This window comes from Dermacentor variabilis, chromosome 8 (assembly GCF_050947875.1).
Source record: "Dermacentor variabilis isolate Ectoservices chromosome 8, ASM5094787v1, whole genome shotgun sequence".
In the NCBI taxonomy this organism is placed as follows: Eukaryota; Metazoa; Arthropoda; class Arachnida; order Ixodida; family Ixodidae; genus Dermacentor; species Dermacentor variabilis.
Window position 1 is genome coordinate 54,654,844 of NC_134575.1, and position 22,947 is coordinate 54,677,790.

Below are 22,947 nucleotides of genomic sequence, written 5' to 3' on the forward strand. Positions count from 1 at the left end.
TACTCGGGGATAGTCGTCGCTGGCGGTCCGATCTGGGCACCCCCTATGAGTCTTTCTGCACACGCACTGCCATTCCGAACTGTTGCACCGATGGCACGAAATCCTTCTGAAACTGATCGATTTTGGAAGCCCACAACGCCACCTGAAGCCGAAAGGGCTAAGATTAGGCAAACCCACGTGCTACCAGTCATTTCCTTGATGGCGGTGCCGCCATGTTTGAATGGTACTATAAAGCGCTGCATTTCGCTCTAGATAGTATTTTTTTCTGGGAAATATCTTTTTGTGGAACAAGCAACCCAGTTCCGCGTTACTGATTGGCCGGCAACAGCCGTATATATAGCCCTCGCTGTGACGCGCGGAGTTTGTGAGATGGATTGACAGAACGTGGGCGTGCGGCTCATTTTCGCACTCTTTCTTGTGTTCCTCCGCGCGCGCGTCGGCAGAATAAATAGCGCCTCCTCACCGCGGCCGTCTGCGGGACATGTATTCACACGCCGAGCACCGCATGCAACTCCCGAGGGCGTGGCGCGACGCCGCATCGCGCCGCGACGAGAAATAGCCCCGTCTCTCTGCCTTGAAGAGTAAATGCTCAGAGACAAAAAAAAAAAAAAAAGAATACAGGACATGCGAAAAAAAAAAAACTAAAAACCAAATGAATCAAGTACGCGTCTTCAAAAACCCTGTTTTGGGAACTCTCTTGCGGCTCCGTGTGATATATCTGATATATGTTTGACGGTGAGAAAGCGTGGGCAATGATCAATCTGACAGCATCGCGAAGAATGATGACCCGCTCTGGCTCGAGTGACGCCGTGGATGCCTTTTTAGTTATGGCGCGGGGGTTTGCGATAGACGCGTGGCCCGTTTATGGCGTGGGTGTTGCGAACGCGCGCTCGAGCTTTTCTTTCTTTTTTTTTCTCTCTCCGCAGCGCATTACGGCTGTGGCAGCACTTCGAGTAACGTGTATACGTACTTCAGGAGCTTGTCGGGAGCACCCCGTTCCATGACGACGTAATGCGTTGTAACGGAGAATATATACGGCGTCCGATCGGCACCTGCTGCTCGTGACGGCGTTAAACAAACGTAGAAGACGAGCGGCGAGAGATTCAAAGTGGACCGCGAAGCGTTAGCGACTTCGGGGACTTGAACACGTTAGAATGTTTTCTTTGTCTGTGTGTTGTCTTCTAGTGGAACGTGGTGGACCTCTTATATACCGCCGTACTTTATTCACGTTCGAGTGTCACGGACAGGGTTCGTAGAACGTGTTGCCGGGCTCCACGTTCTACGTTTAGTTTTAACAAGCGCTTATCTCGTGCGAGACGAAAGAAGCCAGACGCAAGATTGAGCGCTTGTCTTGCGTCCGAATTATTCCGTTCCGCGTGAAACCTGCAAGACCAGGGAAGACTTGGGGTTACAATTCGGAGTCAAATTGCACAAGGTTGTGCGATTCCACCATGTTGAAGTTGTTGGACAATGAGAGAAGGCGCATAGCCAGGGGTTCTAGACATTGTCCCCCCCGCGGCAATCCATCGAAATTCACCGCACTGCATCTGCGCAAGTCAGCGGCCAGCATTCAACAATATGTGACACTTGAAACGATTAGCCCAATTTCAACAAATTTCAGTTCGCTAAGCCTAGAGGGTGCTTCCTTCTAATAACGCACACTTGCTTGGAACTCAGTCGTGACTTTCGTGCTGCGTTATAGGAACCTGCCGTGGTGGCTTAGGGCCGATTTACGCTCGAGACGCCCGTCGCCGCAAGCCGCACCGCACGCTTGCGGTCGCGCGAAAAATTGCACGTATCCAGCACTTGTGCACAAATTACCATTTACACTGTGTGCACACTGTATACCTTACACATTGTAAACCGAAATTTGTGAGCACAAGTGTTTGATACGTGCAATCTTTCGCGCGACCGCACGCGTGCGGTGCGGCTTGCGGCAATGGGCGGCTCGAGCGTAAATCGGCCCTTAGCGGCTGTGCATCGGCGGCCGCAATTCGAAGGGAGAGTTAAACGCGACGCCGTGTACCATGCATTGGCTTCACGTTAAAGAATACTAGGCGGTCCAAATGAATCCGGACTGCAGTGTTCCTCACGATCAAATCGCGCTTTTGGTGCCTAATAATCTAGAATTTATTTGTTTTAATTTACGTTATAGCAATGCTATTGGCCCGGACCGAAACCGATTTCACATTTGTTTACTGCGGCGTATTAGAATGTTTCATTAGCTGTGCGGTCATTTCTCGCTTGTCCCACATATTTTTTGCCGAAAGTACGGGCTATTGACACAATGTCCACATCGATTTCTTTAGAAATACCGTGCAGTATATGACATGCTTAATTATATATAAAATGTTCTCTTGTATTGTGAAATGTTTTTTTCTGTGTGTTCTCTCAAGCGCAGCAAATACCTCCAAGTGGTGTGGTTTCTCACCAAGGGGATTTCAACCAGTTCATGCACCTTCAGAGGTCGGGTATAAAATTATATTGAGGTCGCTCGCGTTGACATCATAAATTTTGTGTTACATTAGGTGCTGAGAAAAACACACAGCGGGAGGTCGGGGAACTCTCCCTCCCCATCCTTTCGTATATAGACAGAGGCAGCTTTCACCAATGGTTGTAATGAAATATTTCATTATTTAGTAATATGTGAAATAAAGTAATCTATCTATCTATCTATCTATCTATCTATCTATCTATCTATCTATCTATCTATCTATCTATCTATCTATCTATCTATCTATCTATCTATCTATCTATCTATCTATCTATCTATCTATCTATCTATCTATCTATCTATCTATCTATCTATCTATCTATCTATCTATCTATCTATCTATCTATCTATCTATCTATCTATCTATCTATCTATCTATCTATCTATCTATCTATCTATCTATCTATCTATCTATCTATCTATCTATCTATCTATCTATCTATCTATCTATCTATCTATCTATCTATCTATCTATCTATCTATCTATCTATCTATCTATCTATCTATCTATATTCCAGTCTGTCTGTCTGTCCGTCCATCCGTCTTTCTGTCCATCTGTCTCTGTCTGCTTGTCTCTCGCTCGGTCACCATGTGAATCAGGTCCTATCGAGACTGTGTCTTCATCGAACAAGTCTCCGTGTCCTGTCATCAACGCAGTTACTCCTTTCCACCGATGAAGAGCGTGATTTGCGTTCGCAGTGGGAGGAGCTGTACGTGGAGGTGCTGTACACCATCGAGCACAAGCTGGGCTGCTCGGGCGGCGTCAGCCCCGGTGAGCTCCACGCGTACGCCCAGTCGGCGTTCGGCATGCCCCCCGACAGCCACCGCCGCCTGCTGGGGCTCGCCCGAGAGGAGAAGCCGCCCATTCCCGTGCTCAACGTGACCGTGGTCGAGGCGCAGGGGCTCGAGGCCAAGGACCCGAACGGATACAGCGACCCTTACTGCATGCTCGGAATACAGCCGTGCGGGTATGTGCGCTCTCCTTTTCTTTTTACAACGAGTTCAGTGGGTATTCCGTGCTATGAATAGCAAGAGCTAGCGGATCTGGTACCATCGTGTACCATGGAGGAAGGAAGCACAATAAAGTGCGCTAGCTAACGTCATATGTTGAGGTAACAATAGAAGCAAACAGTAACAACTCCCACTGGCCGGGGTTTCAAGGCTACGAGAAAGTTCTCTGCGATTGCTATTTACGCTGTCTTCTTCAGTTTGGGAATGTGGCAACGAACACCATACCAGTATATCGTATATACCACGAGTATATACCTTCAGTATATCGCCTGTGTTCTACCATTAGAGCTACATTTTTTAATATGTAGGGGAAATGTTTGCCTTGTCACACGCCCAGCGGGTTGCTGCAGATGGCGAAGGTTATTAATAAATAAAAGAAATGACGCACACATACACAGTACAAACATACACAGCGTATACATGTAGATGCGGCAGCATGGAATCGTAGTTTCTGGTTTTGGGCCAAGGACCTGGAGAAATACTGACAATGCCATAGCCACGCGCGAAGCATTATCACTGCTTCTCCAAAGTGCAAGCGCATGATATAGCTCATATGGAGTTGCCATGTAAACTTAAATTTCGGAAAAACCCCTTAGGCCATCAAGAGCGTGGATATGTATAAAAGCATAAATCAATTAATGGCACCGATTGAGCGAATTGCTCTTTCGTGAAAGTTTCAAATTTAGTTTGAACAAGGGCTTACCGGCGACGTTTGCCGTTGTAGGACGCGAACGCGTGCAGTCACGTCCTGCAGAGCTATAGTTACGTAACACCGTCGCGAGCTGGGCCAATTGGCAACCTATGGAAGGCAAAAAACAGCGATAAAACAAAGCGTACCCAAGCAAGAAGAAAACAGTGCGAAGCTCCAGCCACGTCACTTCGTCTTATCGTTTGCCTGCACTGTGTTCTGCCGCTGGCTTTTATCTTCTGTCGTTACGTGTAAGTCACAACTAGGCTCCTCTGTCGGGATATGATCGCACTGACCTAATCGTGCCACCTCTGCCGTCACCGCAGCCTGCGGTCCTACAGCTTTAGCATCATCAGCCTATCTTTATGTCCACTGTAGGGCGAAGTACTCTGCCAGCAATCTCTAATTGTTGCGCTAGCTGATTCCAACTAGCGCAACTTAATTCTAGCTTTTATTTTTTTGATTGTCTGGTACAGCGCGAAGCAGGGACAAATGACGAGGACAAGCGCTTTGTTTGCGTCTCTTGTCCCTGCTTCGCGCTGTACTACAGAATCTAAAATGGAAAACCAACTAGCCGAAACCGTCACCTTTCTATGTAACTTCTAGGAACTTACTTGTTATCAAATCGTCACGAGCAAGTAAAGGCGCTTTAGTGAACGAGCAACAACGGCCCTTCGTTTGCCTTTCTTTTTCAGGAACTCGGACCCCCAGAGGCGCCGGCGCCGCAGCAGCAGCGCCACGAGCGGCTGCGGCTCGGACGAGGAGCCGGCTCCCGGGGGTCGCTCGCCCGCCGGCAGCGCCACGGGCTCGCCGCGGCGCTCGCTGCGTAAGCTGGGCGCGTCGTTCAAGAAGCGCGAGCCCCGAAGCGGCTCCCTGGAGGGAGCCACTGTGCCGGCCAAGTTCATCCGCACCACGACCGTCAAGCCGGCGACGCTCAATCCGCGCTGGAACGAGCGGTTCCGGCTGTGAGTCACGTGTTCCGTCTCTTGGCACGCCTACTCAGTTTTGCGGAAAAGCCCGCAAGGTGGAGGGGGGTGCACGAAAGGGAGGATTGTCATCCAGTCAACCGTAGCTGTTATTAGTATTATTCTCAGTGGCTATGGTGTTGGGCTGCTGAGCACGAGGTCGCAAGATCGAATCCCGGCCAGGGGGGCCGCATTTTGATGGAGGTGAAATGCAAAAATACCCGTCTACTTAGATTTAGGTGCACTTTAAAGAACCCCAGGTGGTCAAAATTTCCGGAGTTCTCTACTACGGTGGGTCTCATAATCAGAAAGTGGAAAGTACACACACACAGAGGGAAGCAGGGAACGAGTAGGCTGATGACTGCCACCGAGAGGGCACAAAGACTGCCTATACTCTTAGGGAGGTAGGGAATAGAAAATGCAGTATAAGATAAAGAGAAGCGAAGAGACAGCGAGATAAGAGACCTCAAAGATGAAAATAAAGGAAGAACATACACGCAGGAACAAAAAAAAAACAAAACAAAAACACGCAGGCCGCATTAATCATAGGAGGACGTAAAAAAGGCAAAGTTAGCAAAAAATGATTCGTCCCTTGCAAACTCTCTCATAAACGCGATGCGAATTCAGTTTACTGCAGAAAAGTAAGCAGCGTGCGACAAGCCTGGTCGCGTCTAGAAACACAGCCACTCAGATACAGGCAATGATCAAGAGGCGTACACTGTAGGCCAAGTAGGCCGTAGTCCCTTAATAGCCACGTGCACTGTGAAAGGAAAGCAACGCGCTCTAATATAAGCTGCTCCAGTGTCTCGCGGGAAACGCAAGGAGCGCACGACGGACGATTTACGTGCCCTTGCCGGTATAAACGTTCAGACACCAGGACACACCAAACCCTTAACTTGACCAGCAGAGACCTGGAACCATGAAGCAAGCCTCGACCACGAATACGAGGAGGAAAGGATCCTTTTCGAACACGCTGGTTTGCGTGCTGCTTGCGTAGGTACCTTCCAATAAACAGTCGTCAAGACGACATAAAATTTCCTGAGAGTCACGTTCTTTGTGAGCAGAAGAGCAAGCCAGTCGAGTGGCCTCTTCGTGTCCGGCAATAACTACGTGCGAAGGTATCCACCGGCCAACGAATGTTACTGCACGAAGTGTAACTCTGCTGGCAGACTCAATGACGCTATGCACAAATGGGCGATCAGCATCACTTCTCTATAATCTCCTCAGGGCAGCGCGGAAGTCCGTAAGGTTGACAACCTTCAATGTCCTCAACTCATCTTGCACGTACTTGAGAGCAGCATCGCAGTTGTTGATGAGGCTGGATTCGGTATGCAAAACACCTCTCGGATGTCAGTTGAACGGTAAAAGAAAAGTGCAGAGGCGTCTTGGCCATCGGCTGTGTACAGATGCATCCGTAAATAATTTAACATAATCTCCCAATCTTTCTAATAAGTGTGAGTGGAACGATGGGAATAGCACCGGAACAGGTAGAGCAGACTTTTTGTGTATCTCTCAAGATAAACGCGGAACAGACATTTACGCAAACCTTTCAGAGATGTCACTGAAGTAGTCCCTTCAGAACTGCCAGCGATCGTTTTAAACAACGCCGCCGTTTTCTCCACGCGAGAGAATGGGCACTGAATAAGCCGATGAAGAAATGCTTGGCCATCCGATGAACGGTGCAGACGCACGATGTGACGTATCGATGTATGACGTATGACGTATGACGATGTGTCGTTCGCTTGCTGCCTCAGGGGCAACTGATGTGCCTCAGTGAGAAATGGAACTGATTGTGCCTCGCCAGGTGAGCCAAGCTTGACCCGCTCGTCCTGTCTTCTTCTAGTCTGTCTGTGCGTGTCGCATCGCGCTACAAATCAAACAGCATGACTCGAAGGGTAACCTAGTGGTCACGTGCCAGCTGGGTCATCAAGCTACGTAGCACATTCAGTACTGGCAACGCATACATCACGCCAGAGAGTACAGATGATTGATACACCTGTAGTGCTGTCGTTTCGTCGCAGCCGCCACCCCTAGCAGTCAAGGTGTACGTGAGGAGGGACTGTGATAGGCGCCGTGCAGATTTAATCGTAGGGTGCCACGAGAGGCGATCATCGATAATAACACCCAGGTAACGTTGTCGTCGTACCCATCGTTTTGGTGTCTCTTCAAGGTGCAACGGGCTCATGGTTCAACGAGCACATTGTCTGGGATGGTATGCAATTGCAGCCGACTTCGCAGGTGAAATCTGCCGCCCAACTTCATCCAAGTACTCTGCAGTCGCATCCAGAGCTTGCATGAAGGCGTCGGCCATGGTGCGAAAGGTCAGTGATCCACAGAGCGATGTCACAAGCATAGACACGTCATGTCACCACGTCATGTCACCGTGGCACCAGCATGTCACCAGCTATGCCTATTGGGAAGTCACATTCCGGAGCCAAACGGCTTGGAAGCCCAACAAGAACGCAGTTAAAAAGAAGAGGCGATAAAACACTCCCTTGCGGGACTCCACGCATCACATTTCGATATTCACTTATTTCTCCTTCAACACGTACTTTCATTCGGCGCTCTAAGAGAAAATTACCGAGAAGTAGTAGCAGACGGCCCGAAATTCCAGCGGTTGCAAGTGCGACAGTCGCCGCCTTATGTGGAACCGAGTCGAAAGCTCACTGTATGTCCGCAAACAGCATACCTGTGGAGTGTTTCTTCTCTCGAGCACATTCAAGTGGTCATACAAGGTCTGCAATGCTGTACAGTACTGAACGACAGCGACGAAATCCGCTCATGACATCGGGAAAGAACTTCAGCTCCTGCAGCCTGACATCTACACGAGAAAGTACCATTCGTTCCGTCAGTTTGATATTAGATGTTAGCGATATTCGCCAGTAGGTCGTGAGGTGTATTACAGAGCGCCCAGGCTCTGCCGGGGGTTAACCCATCTAACCAATTGGTATCACCACGGATGATTTACAATCATCTGCGATCAGAGAGGTTCGCTATGCTTGGTTATATTCGTCTATATTATATTCGTACGTTCATGAAAAGCCTTATGAACATTTAGTAAGGCTTGGTAGGTGTTACCGTCTTCACCTAAGGCAGTGAAGCATTCGTAGAGACTGAGCACGTGGCGCAGCTCCTCGAGAGTAAAGTGTACCTTGTCCATCTGGCAGGCAGGACCACAGCAAGAAGTTATGGTACTATGACTTGTCATAGACGAAAGGCTGCCGTTTGTGATGTCACTTGATATAGAAGTGGCGGAAAAATCTGCAAATGCTTCTGCAAGAACTTTTGGTGACTGGCTGGTCGCTAAGCGCGATGTTGCCACTGGATTCTTACAGACTTCCGGAGTGCGGACAGTCTTTATTATGCGCCATACCTTTCTAAGCCCGATTGCAGAATGCCGCAAACTGTGTAAAGCTTGCCCACCCGTTGCGACGAAGTTGCTTAGTGTGCTGGTGTGTGGCTGCATTAAGACGGTTACACAGCGTCCAGTCGGTGCTTTTTTGATAGAGCTGCGCTTTCCCGTAAGCGCGTCATCGACAGTAGCGGAGCCTCGAAAGCTTAAGATCGGGGTTTCCGTTTATCCGTGCTGCGCCCTCGTCGTACCGTAGCTTGTTGTAGACAATCACTCAACAGCGTGAACAAACTGTCACGCGACAGTGCATGCTATATCAGCTGACGAAACTTGTCCCAGTTTGTGTAGCTGGGAGTCTGGCGGTTCGAAGTATGTTGTGACATCAACCAAATGGATAGGTGATCTGAGCCGCATGGGTCAGCTTCCCATGACCCGGCTAGGCACACATATATCGTTGATATTGCGAGGTCGGTGGTGTAATTGCGTTTTTCCTCTGCCCACAGATGCACTGCTCTACGCTCGCATCCGGTGTCGTGGATGTCGTCCGTGTCAATAATGGTGAAATCGAAGTCAGTGAGTCCGTATATTGATGCTTTTGAAGTATCGTGTGAATGCGCGGCGTCCACACACTGAAAGGAGTCACATGCTGGCGCCGCGCAAGAAGCGCTACTGTGGTTATCTACAAAGTCCGGCAGCCTGAATTAGTCGTTTTTTTTCATTTGTTTATTGCATTGCAATAATATCCGTTGGGGCTTTCAGTGCGTAGAGACGAATAAATAGGTCAGCATTGAGCGGTCGCACTTACCCGACATTCCATTGCAGCCAGAAGGGATGGCGTTTTCGACAAATGTGAAGATTATTTCCATCCGAACGTTTAAAGAAGGCGATCAAGAACTGGAACGAGGGCCTCCGAAAGCTGCTTTGTTGCTGATGATACACGTGCCCGAAGGCCTGTGACCAGAGAGCTGGTGATGTTGACGAGCATCTTGAGAAGTTCAACAAGTGTGGTGTCTTCGTTGGATGAGACCGTTTTAAGCACCGTCTTAGCGGTGTTGTCCACCGAGGCTGTGGTCTCGGCAGTGGCTGGTTCCGACGCTTTTGATGGCAGCACTGACCAAGACATCTGAGAGAGGCAGGAGGCACGCATCCCTATTTCCTTCCGACGCACTCGTGCCTGTGCGAATCTTTGAACGCGCAGCCGCATCCTTAGTCGCTGCATTTGCATCCGCTGGACGAACACGGGGACGACGCGTTTTCTTTTCTACTGCTGTGTTATTGTTGGCTTTGTCTTTCAGAGTTTTGAATGCCTCCTTCAATGAGGAACTTTCTTTGCCTGTTGCCGACTGCTCACCGTTACAGTTGGGGCGCCGAGATATCTGACTTTCACAGCAATTTACATCGTGCTTCCCGGCACATACGACACACGCAGAAACCTTGTGCACGACCAATCTTTAGACATCTATGGCGCTATAATGGGCCTGGGCGCAAAAGGTCCAACACGGTATCGCACAAGTCCGGCGTTTGTATGACCTGGCAGCTTTTCGCAGGCAAACAGAACCTTCGCACACTTTGACGAGCCCAGCCGTCGAACGCTCATAATAATTTTGCGCAGTGGTGTGCAAACGACCGTGCCTTTGAACGCGTCGTCCTTGAGTTCAGGGTCAACGTCACATGTGACACCAGCTGTTACATGCGGACCTGGCCGTGTGTAAGCCCGCGCAGGGAGACTACATACTTCAGACAAAGCAAGCAGAGTTTGCATCGTCTTGTCATCCGTTGTATCGACGGCAATGCCATTTCTTTTCCATGGGTTCACGCGAACCTCTTGTGCAAGACCAGGGACAACTTTGAAGAAAGAAAAGTCGCTAAGTTTCTGCTTGGAGATGGAATTCTTCAGGCTTACCGTCACGTCGGCGAGCACGAAGAGTGCTGTCGGAGTCGCGATGTCACTGCAGATGATTGTCGCTTCACTTGAGGACGACGTAGCAGAAGTCCGTCTTGGGCGGCGGTGCAGTAACACAGAGACGGCTCTGAGTGTTACCGATGAGCGAGGAAAGACAAGACCAGAAGAAACTTCAGAACCAGAAGAAAACACTAAGCGAGCACGAAACTTCGTCGTCGTCTGATCCCGACCGTGGCTAAAAGCCCACCACGGGTTTCTCAGAAAGGGAGCTTCTCAGAGAGAGAGAGAGAGAGAACAACAACTTTAGTGAAAATGCCTGCAGAGCTTCTCAGTTGAAGAAAAATTCGTGGATAGGGACCAACCCAGGCATTGGTCCCAATCCAGAGACCAACGCCTAGGTTGGCGTTGGTTGTTTTCGTGCGCTTGCTATTCTTTCCTCTTTCTTTTATTCAATATTTCTGGCTCCTACTACCAACCAGATTTTCGTTTTACCATTATTTACTTTGCCTTTCGCGCTCCCTTTTCTTTCTGTGTCTCTCTTACACCACAAAGTGTCTCAGTAGAGGAAAAAAAACACACATCTCAAGAATACATCAGATTTAGCTCGGCGATTAGGTGGCGAGAGTGGAGGCCTGTGCTTCCTAGTAGTCTATATTTCATTGGTTAACGCGGCATGGAAGAGCAAATCACCTGGAAAAGAAATATGCCGTTGCGCATTTAAAATAGACAAACAACAAAGGAATATTTGGGTACTTAACATTGCACTTAGGCGCGAGACTGAAAAAGAAAAATGTTTGAACCCATCATAAGTGGCCATGATTTATACTTTAAAACACTTGTTAAAACAAAAGCAGTTCAAGATTTCAGACGCTAAAATTATTACAATTAACGAACCAGGGCCTAAAATGAAGTTCGCTTCTGAAAGTGCGAGAGGAAATGGTGAATAATAAAAGAAAAAAATGATATCAATCTCACCGAGTGGAGCAGGACTCTTCGGTAATTGCACAACACAGCGCAAAGGTTCGACTTTTCTATAAAGTGCAAGTGTACGTGCACACGACTGTACCTTCTCTGAAAAAAGAACACAAATTAAAACGGCTTTAAGCCGATGAAAACTACGTGAAATTCTTCATTGAGTAACAGGTGTTATTTTGCCTTTTCTTCGCGTTTCCCACAAAACTCAGCATTGAGGCCGTGAAGACACGATTACAAAAAAAAAAAAATGAAGAAGAAGAGAAACGTTTTTTTATCGGAATTCCCGATTGGCACTCGCTTTTGAGTTATTCGTTTCGCAAAGATTGTGGTAACATTTATAATTTTTGTTTGCCAATTACATCCTGTGTCTCGAGCAAACGACGTTCGTTGTTTATAGTTATAATTGTTATTTCAATTTTTCTTTAGCGCGTTTTTTCCGTAGTAGGTACACGACTTTCCGATGATAGCAACAGCAGTGATATCGATTTTCGCTTCTCTTTTTTTCTTCTCTTTTCCTTTTTTCATCTTTTCTTGCTTCTCGACGGTTCTCCTTACGACGCATGCTCGCTTCAAACTGCGATCCACAGAAGCGAAAGAAAATAAAAAAGGAAGACAAGCAACTCGAGAAAGAAAGAAAGCTTTTAAAGAAAATTAGAAGAGAAGGTCCTTTTACGTGAACGCCGTGTGTCGTCTAAGCGACTGAAAAGCGCCCCCTTTGCTTCTTTTTTCTTTCGCTAAATATTTGACGCAATCCTCCTTTTCGCTATCAATTCCTTATCTTACATTCCCACCTCTCGCCTGCAGCGGCAACAAAACTCTCTAGATTCGCACTGCAAACCGTCGAGTTTCGATTCAACGCGAACCGTGTGATCTCGCCTGAAAGGAGCGTCGAGATTTGTCTTTTTATCGTTTTTTTTCCTGACGTTTTTGTCGTTTTTCTTTTCTTTGTCGTCGCTGTTCAGATTTACGCCGTTTACAACCTTCGCGCTGATGCCGACATTGTGTTTTGAGCTCGAAACAACGAAAGTGAGCGAGTGGAAAACAAGTTTCACATTTTATTATTTTTTTAGTGTATGGGGGAGTTCTCGCTAGGGGAGGGGGGGGGGGGCGAAGTAGCAGCTTTTATTGCCTGGCGATTTAATTTAGAGCGCGACCGGCTTCGATCTGATGGCCCCGTATCGATGTATAGTCGCAATCACGCGCATGTCGCTCGAAATGTACCGAATTTCCACGCAGGACTTGTCGCCGGCTGTTGTCTACACCGCGCACGGCTTTTTTTTTTTTTTGTTTCCAGCAGCTGCGAATGAAGCGAGGACAAAAGTCACCACGGAGTCAGTTATAGAAATACACAGAGGAAAAGGAAAATGAGGCGTTGTTTCGCGTGTGAAAAACTGGCCCTGAACCAGGTGAGAGAATAGTGTGTTTCATAGTAGACGGTGAAAAAAAAAAAAAAAAGATGGCTTGAAAAGAAAGAACGAGAAGAAGGCATGCTTTGTGAAACTTTTGCTTTCCACGAAATTCAGCTGAACAGACAGTCCGGCGAGAAGGCGTGCATTTATGCTGTTCGCTGAAAACGACGCAGTTGTGGAAGTGTATAATGCGGAAAGGACAGAGAGGTATGTTGCTTGTAGCGTACGTTGTTTTTTATTAATTAATGGTGAATTAATTAAGGAAAATGGGAAAATAGTTTTTAGAGGCGGCTATCTAGAAAAAAGAAAGGCAAGTCGGACGAGAATCTTGAGTGCGGAAGGGGAGAAAACAATAACGAATCCCATGTGCGCGAACATAACAACCAACGTCGTATTTCTGCTGGCATAAAGTCGGCTCATATAGAGTGGTTAGGCCCACCTGACATAACACGCGAACGACAGCACGAAAACTAGAACGCAGCTGACCGACAAACAACCACCATAATCATGTAGGCCACCGTTGAAAGACGAAAACTGGGGTCTTATATAATGCAGTAGCAGTGCAAAAAAAAAAAAAGAAAAAAAGAAGAAATGTTGGGTTTTACGTGCGAAAACCACCTTCTGATTATAAGGCAAGCCGTAGGGGAGGACTCCGGAAATATCGACCGTCTGGGGTTCTTTAACGTGCACCTAAATCTAAGTGCACGGGTGTTTTCGCTCCCTTCGAAATGCGGCCACCGTGGCCGGGATTCGATCCCGCGACCTCGTGCTTAGCAGCCTAACACCATAGCCACTGAGCAACCACGGCGGGTGAAGTAGCAGTGCAGAAAAGGTGCACACATTTTTTTTTTAGGAGAGTAAGCGTCGTTAGAAATGTAGGGTGATACAAACGAGCAGATACCAATAGCGGCGGAGTTCTGACGGTTGTTTCCTAGAGTACGGTGAACAGGAGTGGAATCATAAGAAGGTAGGCTTACAGAGAGAGACAGTGCTAGTAACAAAATCAAGTAGTTACCAGTTCGCTAAACTTTTTAGCATAACATTCGATGGCAATTGGTTTTTGTAAACTGTTCCGTGCTTCGATGACGTTAGGGAGGGAGGGTAGTCTTTATGGTAAAGACAACTCGTCAATAGAGAGAGCGAGAATGAAGAGGAAAGGCAGGGAAGTTAACCAGATATGAGTCTCCGGTTTGCTACCCTACACTAGGGATGGGGGATAGGGGTTAGAAAGATGACAGAGAGGAAAACGCAAAAAAGAAGAAAAAAAAACACTCCTCAAACGCGTAACACCACCCATATGGGTAGCGTTAGTACTGAGGCTGTACAGGTGAAAGAACGCTGTGACGTCATTTGCGAATGAAACGGAGTTTCGAGATTCGTTCTGACGTCGACATATGACGAGACTTTTTCACGCTCACCGAACGCTGAATAAGTGTTGGCATACATCTGTTGAAACTTTCATTGAATTTTTTTTCGTTCTTTTGTTATCACGCAGGGACATCGATGATATCTACACGGATCGACTTCACCTCGACGTCTGGTGAGTTCTCCGCAAAAGCGGCGTGACTTCAAAAAAAAAAAAAAAGTCTCTGGGATTCCCTTTTCCAGATTCTTCATAATTAAGAGGAAGCTTTAGCTCAGAGCGAGCCTCAATTTACCTATGGAAATATATGTAAAACTCAGGGATGCGTTAATGAAAGAAACACTGGACTGCTTTCAATGACATTTAGTGCATTTGGGAGACAATACTAAATTTTAACAGCACCAGTAAGCTGAATTTTCGCTTTTACGCTTAAGCAATGTCTTTGAGCTGTGGGGCATATACAAAATTAAACAACTTCACACGGCTTTAACCGACTGAAAATTTTAGACTTAGAGGAAGGAGTATACAATCACAAAAAAATCACAAATAACAGTTCACAAAAAAGTCGCAAAGAAAAGTTGGCATTAGAAGCAAGATCATACATACGTGGTCGCAGAACGAAATAATAATCGACGAGTTGTTGGAATCATTGAACAATCCATCGATTTATAAGCTTTACAAGGAAAGTTGTATCCTTTATCAGCATTTTCTCTGTACGCCTTGTGCTCTTTGAATGGATATTTCGTGCTGCTCGCTCGTTGAGTTTAATCCGAGAAGCGACAAACGACGACTGCGGCTTCTGTCTCTGAAACGGTGGATCCATGTTCTTATCGGATGAGGATACGGTTAAAAGCGTTCCCAAAAGTAAACGTGAAGCGAAATAGATAAAAAAAAAATAAGAGACGGACAGCCTGCTTTCCAGCTTAAACTGAGAGAAGGTATCTCTTGATGCATTACTGCCGAGGAAACATCGGACAGAAATTCGGCATCGTCACCTGTGTACCGCGTAGCAACCGTCTTTCGCCTCTCAGAAATTGGAAAGGCAACGTCGCAAAAAAGAAAAAAAAAGAGAGCCTTATCAGTCGAGAGAAACGACTCTTCGCCGGCTTCTAATGGTGTCGCGTTGCGAATTTCGTAGCGATTCGATGTTACGTACGTTGAATAAAAAAAAAAAAAAGAATAAAAGAGGCAGGCTATTAGAAGCGTGGCTGGGCCGCTGACGCATTGAATTGAGTTAGCCCTAATAGCCGGAAGACGACGAATCGAGGGAAAAAAAGAAAACGACAGGACAAAATTGAACGAGCCAGGATAGCGCCCTGTCCCGTCGTTTTTCTTTCGAGACGTCGCTTTCCTTGCGCTATTAAAGCAGACACGTACAAAGGCGCCAAACTTTTAAAGTTCGTGCGAGATAACTAAATTAATATAAAGCCTGGCGTTTCGTGTTCCAAACTACGATGATGCATGTCACAGTGGGTGGGCTTCCTTAACATGCACCTAAATAAGAAAACAGGGGTGTTTTTGCATTCAATCCACCCAGTCCCTCCACCACCGTCGAAATGCGGTCGCTGCGGCCGGTATTCGCGCAACGTCACAGCTACTAAGCAATCGCGGCGTTCCTCCTGACGTGTCGAGAAGCAAGAGTACGAAGCCACGAAGTAGTAACAATTCGTGCCGACAAAAAATAAAAATAAAGATTGACGAACTGAAATTACCGAAGCAACCTGTGTGTCCCTTAAGTCATATTCTACTCGTTCTCTGTAAACTTCTTGGTGTGCGTAAGCGCTCACTCACGCTTGTAGCTGTAACCGGCGACAATCTTGTGCACGAACATGTCTCTTTTATTTATCGCGTGAAATTGAAATGAGAGGCGCGAAGTAAAATAAACGAGGATGTATAACTGCAGGGAAATAAGCAAAAAAGAATATCAGACAGAAAAAAAAAGGAAAAGCGAACAAAAAAACTATCGACCACGATGAAGAGAGAGAGCCTTTTGTGGGAGACGTCACTGTGCAAACATCGTCTGGGGCACGGTTTTTTGTTCAACCGCACGCTAACAGATGCACAGTAATATTGTAAGCGCCGTAGTCCTTGATAACTGCGTTTTCATAATTAACTCCTACGGATGTGTCTTTTCGTTTAGTTCCGTGTTTCTTTTTTTTCTGTTTTAGTTTCTCCCTTCAATAGTCGAAATTAAAGAGAAATCGGGAAGTGACGTTCTGTAGACGATTTATTCCAGTTTTGCTGCCGCGGTTGTTGGAAAGTCGCAAGGTAATCAAACGCCAATTTAGGGCGTTAGTAAAAAAAAACCTTGTGCGAGAGAGGCACAAAAAGAAAGCAAGGAAAAGTGGATTACCTGTAAAATAGCGCGTGAGATCACTATACGCATCACTATTTTAACGGAAGAGAACAGGTATGTTCTTAACGGACGTTCTCCTCTAGGAATTCGTTTCTCTCTAGCAAAAAAAGAAATCTCTTCAGCTGGTTTACTTGGACGACGGAGCTTCACTTGAATTCTGAAACCGGGTGACCTTACAACTGCCGTTGTAAATTGTTTAGATATTTCTCAAGAACGGATGAAATGTTAAGGAAAACGTCGAGCAGTAAATATCAATACGGATGTGGGCACAGGCATGATGAGCAAATAGATAGAGGACGCACAGACGGACAGCAGGTCAGCCCTTCAAAAGAGCGTGCAGTACAAAAAGAATGCAAATCGCAGTTACGGAAGTACGACTCATTCGCATTATTGACTACACACGTGATGCCATTTCTTACAGGACATCCGGTCAATTGAAACAGCTCTTAAAGGACGCGCTATTGAAAGGCGACCGCACGAACGGCACACGGCGGCATTGACTTTAATGAAACCGAAGACCAGTCATTCACTAAATGCGCGTAGAGCGTTGTTACCCGTCAAGAAGCTGAATGTTTAGGTAGCTGAGGCAGCACAGCCGGCCGTTTATAAGAAATGGCCATCATGGCCACAATGGCTAAATATGACATCACTTTGATCACATCGAGACAATACATTCGGCCCACTATTTATGGAAGTGGAGAAAGGTATTTGAATTTAAAATAGGCTATTTAAAATAGCTTGCCGCGAAAAAGTACTTGAATGCATTCAGCTGAAGCCGAATTATTAGAAATCAACCCCCCCCCCCCCCCCCCCTCTCATTCGCGGTGCTTCAGTTCCTTCTTCAACGATTTACACTGCGAAGGCTACGGCGGAGCAGAGCGTGCCCACAACGGTCCGTCCGCTGAACTTCACCTCGGCGCACAATTCAAATGTGAATTTTTGGAGGTTCACGTAGACGCCACTGCCTCCTATTTCGGCGCCCACGGCGCGCGAATTGTAAGCGAGCGCGGGTCTTCTCAGTAAGCTGCAGTGCGCTCAGCCAGCGGACTCGTCGAAGCACTTCGCGACCGCCGCGACATCTACGCTACGTGGCACATCGCCTCCGAGATCACCTCCGCGGGCGGAGGTAATCTCGGAGTCACGCGCAACAGACCGCAGCTGTATAAATGCAACTGTAGCGCCTACGCGCAGCGTTCGCTTTGTGCACGACAGAGATCCAGTGCGTGCTCGCGTTTCATGTGCTCCTGTCTGGGCGCGCTAACGTGGTTGCGGACCGGTTTTGTCTTTAACCAGCTTGACCGACGGGTAACAACCGCATCCGAATCGCGCATGTTGAAGCGCTACTAATACGAAGCGACGTCTGCCAAGGCGTCTAACCAGCAGCGCCCAGGAGTAAGCGCGGGCTGGAAAAGCGTGCGTGTGGTCTGACCTTAAGTCAGACGTGGTTGCAGGCTATATTTTGAGTCTATAGCGAGACCGACGGCTACGACACCGATAAGCAAGACGGCCAAAGTTTTAATTCCTGCGCCGGGCGGCCGCGGCCGAGCGTGAGCAGACGACAGTCAGCGTCTTCCGGAAGCACAGAATCATTACCGAAATTCGAAAGCATACTTTCGCTTACTTGAGCCTGTTCATTAAATGCGTCGATAAATACACGCAGTAACAGTAGGAAGAAGCGCCCTGATCCAAACGCATTTCTTGGTAGGATTTTCTGATATACCGCGACTGGGGTCAGCTGTTGGCCAATAGCAACCACGTATGGGAATCTGGTATATTGCGAAATAAGGCGTGCAGAAAAGAGTGACGGGGCAAACTTTTCTTCAGGAACAGGGAGTTTAAGAGAAAGGTGACTTGGCGCTGCCCTTGCAAGCTCCACGCATTGTGGAGGACTGCAAAACTTCGCTGAGATGTTCACAGCAGCGTATGCTATCCGCGGGCTGCGTTCTTCCACCAATCCCGCGAGTATTGGTTAAGGACCTGTGCAACATTGCCAAGCGTTCGCATTTACGGTATTTCTTGCGCTTGACATTGACATGCACGAACAAGCGGGATAGAATATTTCAGACGGAGCGAGCACGTAACGGAAACGCCAGCGAAGAACAGGTGAAATCGGTTACGCACGGGCTTCTGGCGTAAACCTTGCGAAATACGTATTCTGCGAGCCAAAAAGAAAATGAAAATAAACTCGCATCAGCTCCCGCGCTGTGTCCCCCTTGACCGGTCGAACTAACGCGTTTCTAATCCTCTCTAGGAAAGAGGGACCGACGGCGTGCTTACGGAAGCATTTCCCGGATCCTGCCATTTTCTCCAATCCATCGTTGTGTGGGGGGGGGGGGGGAGGGGGGGTACCTATTGTGCTGAGCCGAGAAGCCCCATGTGCTTCTCATCGAAGCACATTTGGTCCTGCTGCTCTTTCTGTTGCGTCATTTCAAGCGTGTTCGTAGGGGGACTAAATCGCGCTGCATACAGCTGAAATATGATGCGTCAGCTAGAGCTTAACGAATTGTTCCTTCTTTTTTTTTTCTTCGTTGATTTGTGGGTGTTCTTTCCCGCGGAGCGCCCAGTCTATTACGAGATCACATTTAGGGTAGAATGGTTTTAACCGTTTTGTTAGCTACGCGGTGCGAAATGAAAGGGTGAATTCGCAAAAAAAAAAAAGAAAAAAGGTAATGAACTAGAGGTAAGACAATCGACAACAAGCCTCTTCCGAGAACCTCGCGTTGTCGGAATCTTACATGCGCGTGCTACTTGACTGTGCGCCGTTTAAGGAGACCACTTTAACGACCGGGGGCGAAGCTGCAGCCTTTGTACGTTATCTGTTTATTCCTTACGTGCCGTTGACGTGCTGCTACAGCTTTCTTTTGTTTCTTTCTCGAATGTCAGAAATTGAAAAAAAAAATGTTAAAATATTGTTGCCCTTATTTACTCGTATTGTGCCTGAGAGACGACGACACTGTCTCTTGGTGCAAGGTCACATGACGGCCAGGGCAGGGAGTCAGCATAAAAGAGGGGCGTGGTGCATAGGTTTTTTTTTTTGTCGCGCAGAAATTTCTCACTGCATTCAATATCCGTCTATAATATCAAACACTGAGAACGCTCGGAAAAATTCTGCGCACTCCACCGCGAGCTGCAAACGTAGCACGTAAACGTAAAATGTGAAGGTGTATAAGCGTGAAATGACCTAGCTGACGCAGTTTACGGAACTTGCGATGTCCGGTTTTGTTTTGTTTGGAGTTGGGGATTTGTAAACCTTTGATTCTTTGATTGTTGCCGATTTCTTGGCAAATTTCGAAAAGACAACGAAGCCCTAAATTAAACTTCTGTTTGCAGCAGTCAGTATAGTGCGGCGTTTTCCTTCACGCAACAGACTTTATATAAATATTATGCAATATTCCCGCGTTTCATTTGTGTTCGATTGGAAAAAATAGGAGTCGATCACAAATACAGATAGTAAATAAAGCTGAGTTCAGCAATATGGTTTGTCGCTACGTTGCTTGGGCGCCAATCGCATTAATGTCGAACGGTTTCCACCGAGGTTTTCAACGTTAATTTACCGCCGAGGTTACAACCTTAATGTCTTTTTCAGTTTTATATCAATGCACCACACAGTTTGTAAGCTATGCCGAGATGGGAAACGCCATATTAGGGAGACGCTGTAGTGTCAGACGTCGAAGTAATCATGCCACGAGGACGAAGGTCATGTATGATGCTAGCCGAAGCCAGAATGATTGTGAGACGTGTACGCACATAAGCCACAATTACATTTAGGGCTCTTATAGCACTTCTGATGCGTTGGTACATTCCTATTAAGAAATTCATTAAACGCTATGGTTTTAATTACGTACCAAACCGCTATATGATCATGAGGCAGACCGTAGTGGGAAACAGCGGATTAATAGTGACCACCTTGCATGGGACGTTTAACATGCACCAAAGGAGTGCGCTCGAGGATGGCAAAAGACTAGGTGGCGGCAATGAAATTGGGAAATTCGCAGGTGCTAGTCGCAATCGGTTGGTGCAGGGCAGGGGCAATTGGAGATCGTAGTTGAAGGCCCATCGTACTTCAGTGGAAATGAAATAGGCTGATCATAACAACGCACGTCGCAGGCGCGTTTTTGGATTTGGATCCCGCCAGTCACCTTCACCTTTTGCATTGCGCCTTAGGTTACATGTTATGTACACACGCCGTTTCATACATCAGGTGCAACGCTGTGGAAGCTACGCAAGTAGTCCGCTCTCCAAATTGTATCACTCCACGCGTTCCGTCTATGTTTCGCTGCGCGCTAGCGGCGTTTAATTTGCCCGCACGAGCTTGCACGTGAGGCAGTCGCAATGGGCTGCAAATAAAAAAAAATAACGAAATTAAAATTGATATTAAAAAAACCTGTTAGCAGCCTAATGAGCACATGGTTTGTTTGTTTCGTAGAGTAAATTCCTATTTTTCCTTAAGAACTGACTTTATATAAAGAACATTTTCACAAAAATCGGCCAAAGACACCGACAGCCTCCACAGCGTTGCACCTGATGTATGAAACGGAGTATAGGCATGCTTCTCTGGCTTCTTGCTCTACGAAATTGATCTCCCAGGAGCCTGTGCGTAATCATATCAGGAGCATGACAGGCGATTTGCAGATTTGCTCTACCGGGACAGGGGTAATAGATTAAAGGTAGCAGGCTGCGAGTGAAATTTATCGAGGCACTAAAGCTTCGCGGTGTTGTCGTGAGTTTTGCAAGATACGCTTCGATTAGAAGACGCAAAATTCCCAGAGCAACACAGGCGGTTTCTTTGTAACAGCACCTAGCAGAGCGACGTTCGTGCGTTAAAGCGTGGAGCAACGTTACGATTAGCAATGCAGCGTGTGTTTTGATGTGCAAATAGGCATTCCTGTATTCTTAGCAGTGTTGCCAATTCTAAATAAAAACTGCCTGCGAGATTTTGAAGCGCTCTAAGATCGGAGGTACAACCACCCAAAGTCGGCTAAATACCAGGTAAAGTCAGAAAACAGTAGGAATCATGTTCAAGGTATATTTTGGTGTACCCACGTCACAGTTTAAAATGATACACCTCGCAGAAAAATATGCCGCTTTTCGTCCAGAATGGAATAAAAATATATAACGTGCCAATATTACTGAGGCTTCTTTGAGCGACTGTGAAGGGAGGAAACATTTTGCGGATCGAAGACTAAAAAGGAAAAAAAAAAGGAAGATGCTTCCTTCAACTACGGTCACTGGCCGAAAATCAGGTTGAACTACGGTGTAGCGAATAAAGTTGCTGAAAAACGCGGTGTATTTCATCTGCATATGATCACGCGTCCCCTGCGTATATTTCTTCACGTGGTGTGATTGGGTCTAACACGGTCATCACGGACCCCACAGAGATTCCTCTCGCCGACCCTGCCAACAACGCGATAGGGCAACGTGTAACTGAAGCAGCACTTATATTTTCATCGGAGACCAGCGCTTGCTGTAAGAATGGCATTTGTCATCTCAGTGACCAATCTGTCTTTTTTTGAATGAATATTTAATTACGTTAAGCTGGCTGGGGGGAGGGGGTAATTGGGCGGAAACACGCTCAACATCCGCGTTGGACCGCGGCAGCACCAATACCGATAAACGGATTTCATCCAACACCCGAACGGGTTTCTGTCGCAGGCAGCCCTGTATATTTTTCACCCCGTCCCACAAAGAGATTGTTTCCATCAACCAGTCTCCAAGGCTGCCTGCTGTAACCATTCCTTCCTGAATCTTTGCACGCAAGTTACCGGAGCCAATTCTCGCGGCAAAATGCCTCGACAGAAAAAAAAAAAATACATTGGGCGAAAAAAATCAAGAAACAGGAATACAAGAGTGTGAATTGGGGAGCAAACGCAGGTGACCGATATTCTGGCTCACATTAAGAAGGAAAAAAATATACTTGGGTAGACCATGTGATGCCTGAGGCTGATAAGCGGTGGTACATTAGAGTTACAGAATGCGCGCCAAGGGAACAGAAGCGCGGTTGGGGACGGCAGCAACATAGGTGGGGCAATGAAATTACAGAATTAGCAGGCATACGCATACGGATAAGCGGCTGCACAGCTGCGGTAATCGGCGCCTTTCGGGAGAGGCCTTCGTCCTGGCAGTGGACGTAAAATATGATGATGATGATGACGATGTTGATTATGACTTTAGACCAGGAAGGAGACTAGATTGTTGATATCCGGGCTGGTGGCGTTGTTGAATCTTACAGATCGTTTCGAAAACTGCAGGGCGCACCTGTATTTAGTGCAGCATAGTACAGGCGCCTACCAAGAGGTCACACTGGTTGACAGCAGCAGACGGTGTCATCAGCGCAGGCGTCGGCATACAAGAGGGGGCTCGGATAGCGGCACTCAACCTAAGGACAAAGCGTCAAGAACAATAAATAAATAAATAAATAAACAAAAAAAACA

The 22,947-nt window shown here is 47.1% G+C and overlaps 1 protein-coding gene across 3 annotated transcripts in view; it reads left to right on the forward strand.

The window, feature by feature from the left end:
• Nucleotides 1-22,947, forward strand: part of LOC142590225 (BAI1-associated protein 3-like) — a 517,523-nt gene that overhangs the window by 357,201 nt on the left and 137,375 nt on the right. For all 3 annotated transcript variants that reach the window (XM_075702152.1, XM_075702153.1, XM_075702154.1), the window contains exons 5-7: nucleotides 3,194-3,462; nucleotides 4,889-5,158; nucleotides 14,293-14,337. In XM_075702152.1, the coding sequence (XP_075558267.1) occupies nucleotides 3,194-3,462; nucleotides 4,889-5,158; nucleotides 14,293-14,337 (584 nt within the window). The remainder of the gene's footprint in view (nucleotides 1-3,193; nucleotides 3,463-4,888; nucleotides 5,159-14,292; nucleotides 14,338-22,947) is intronic.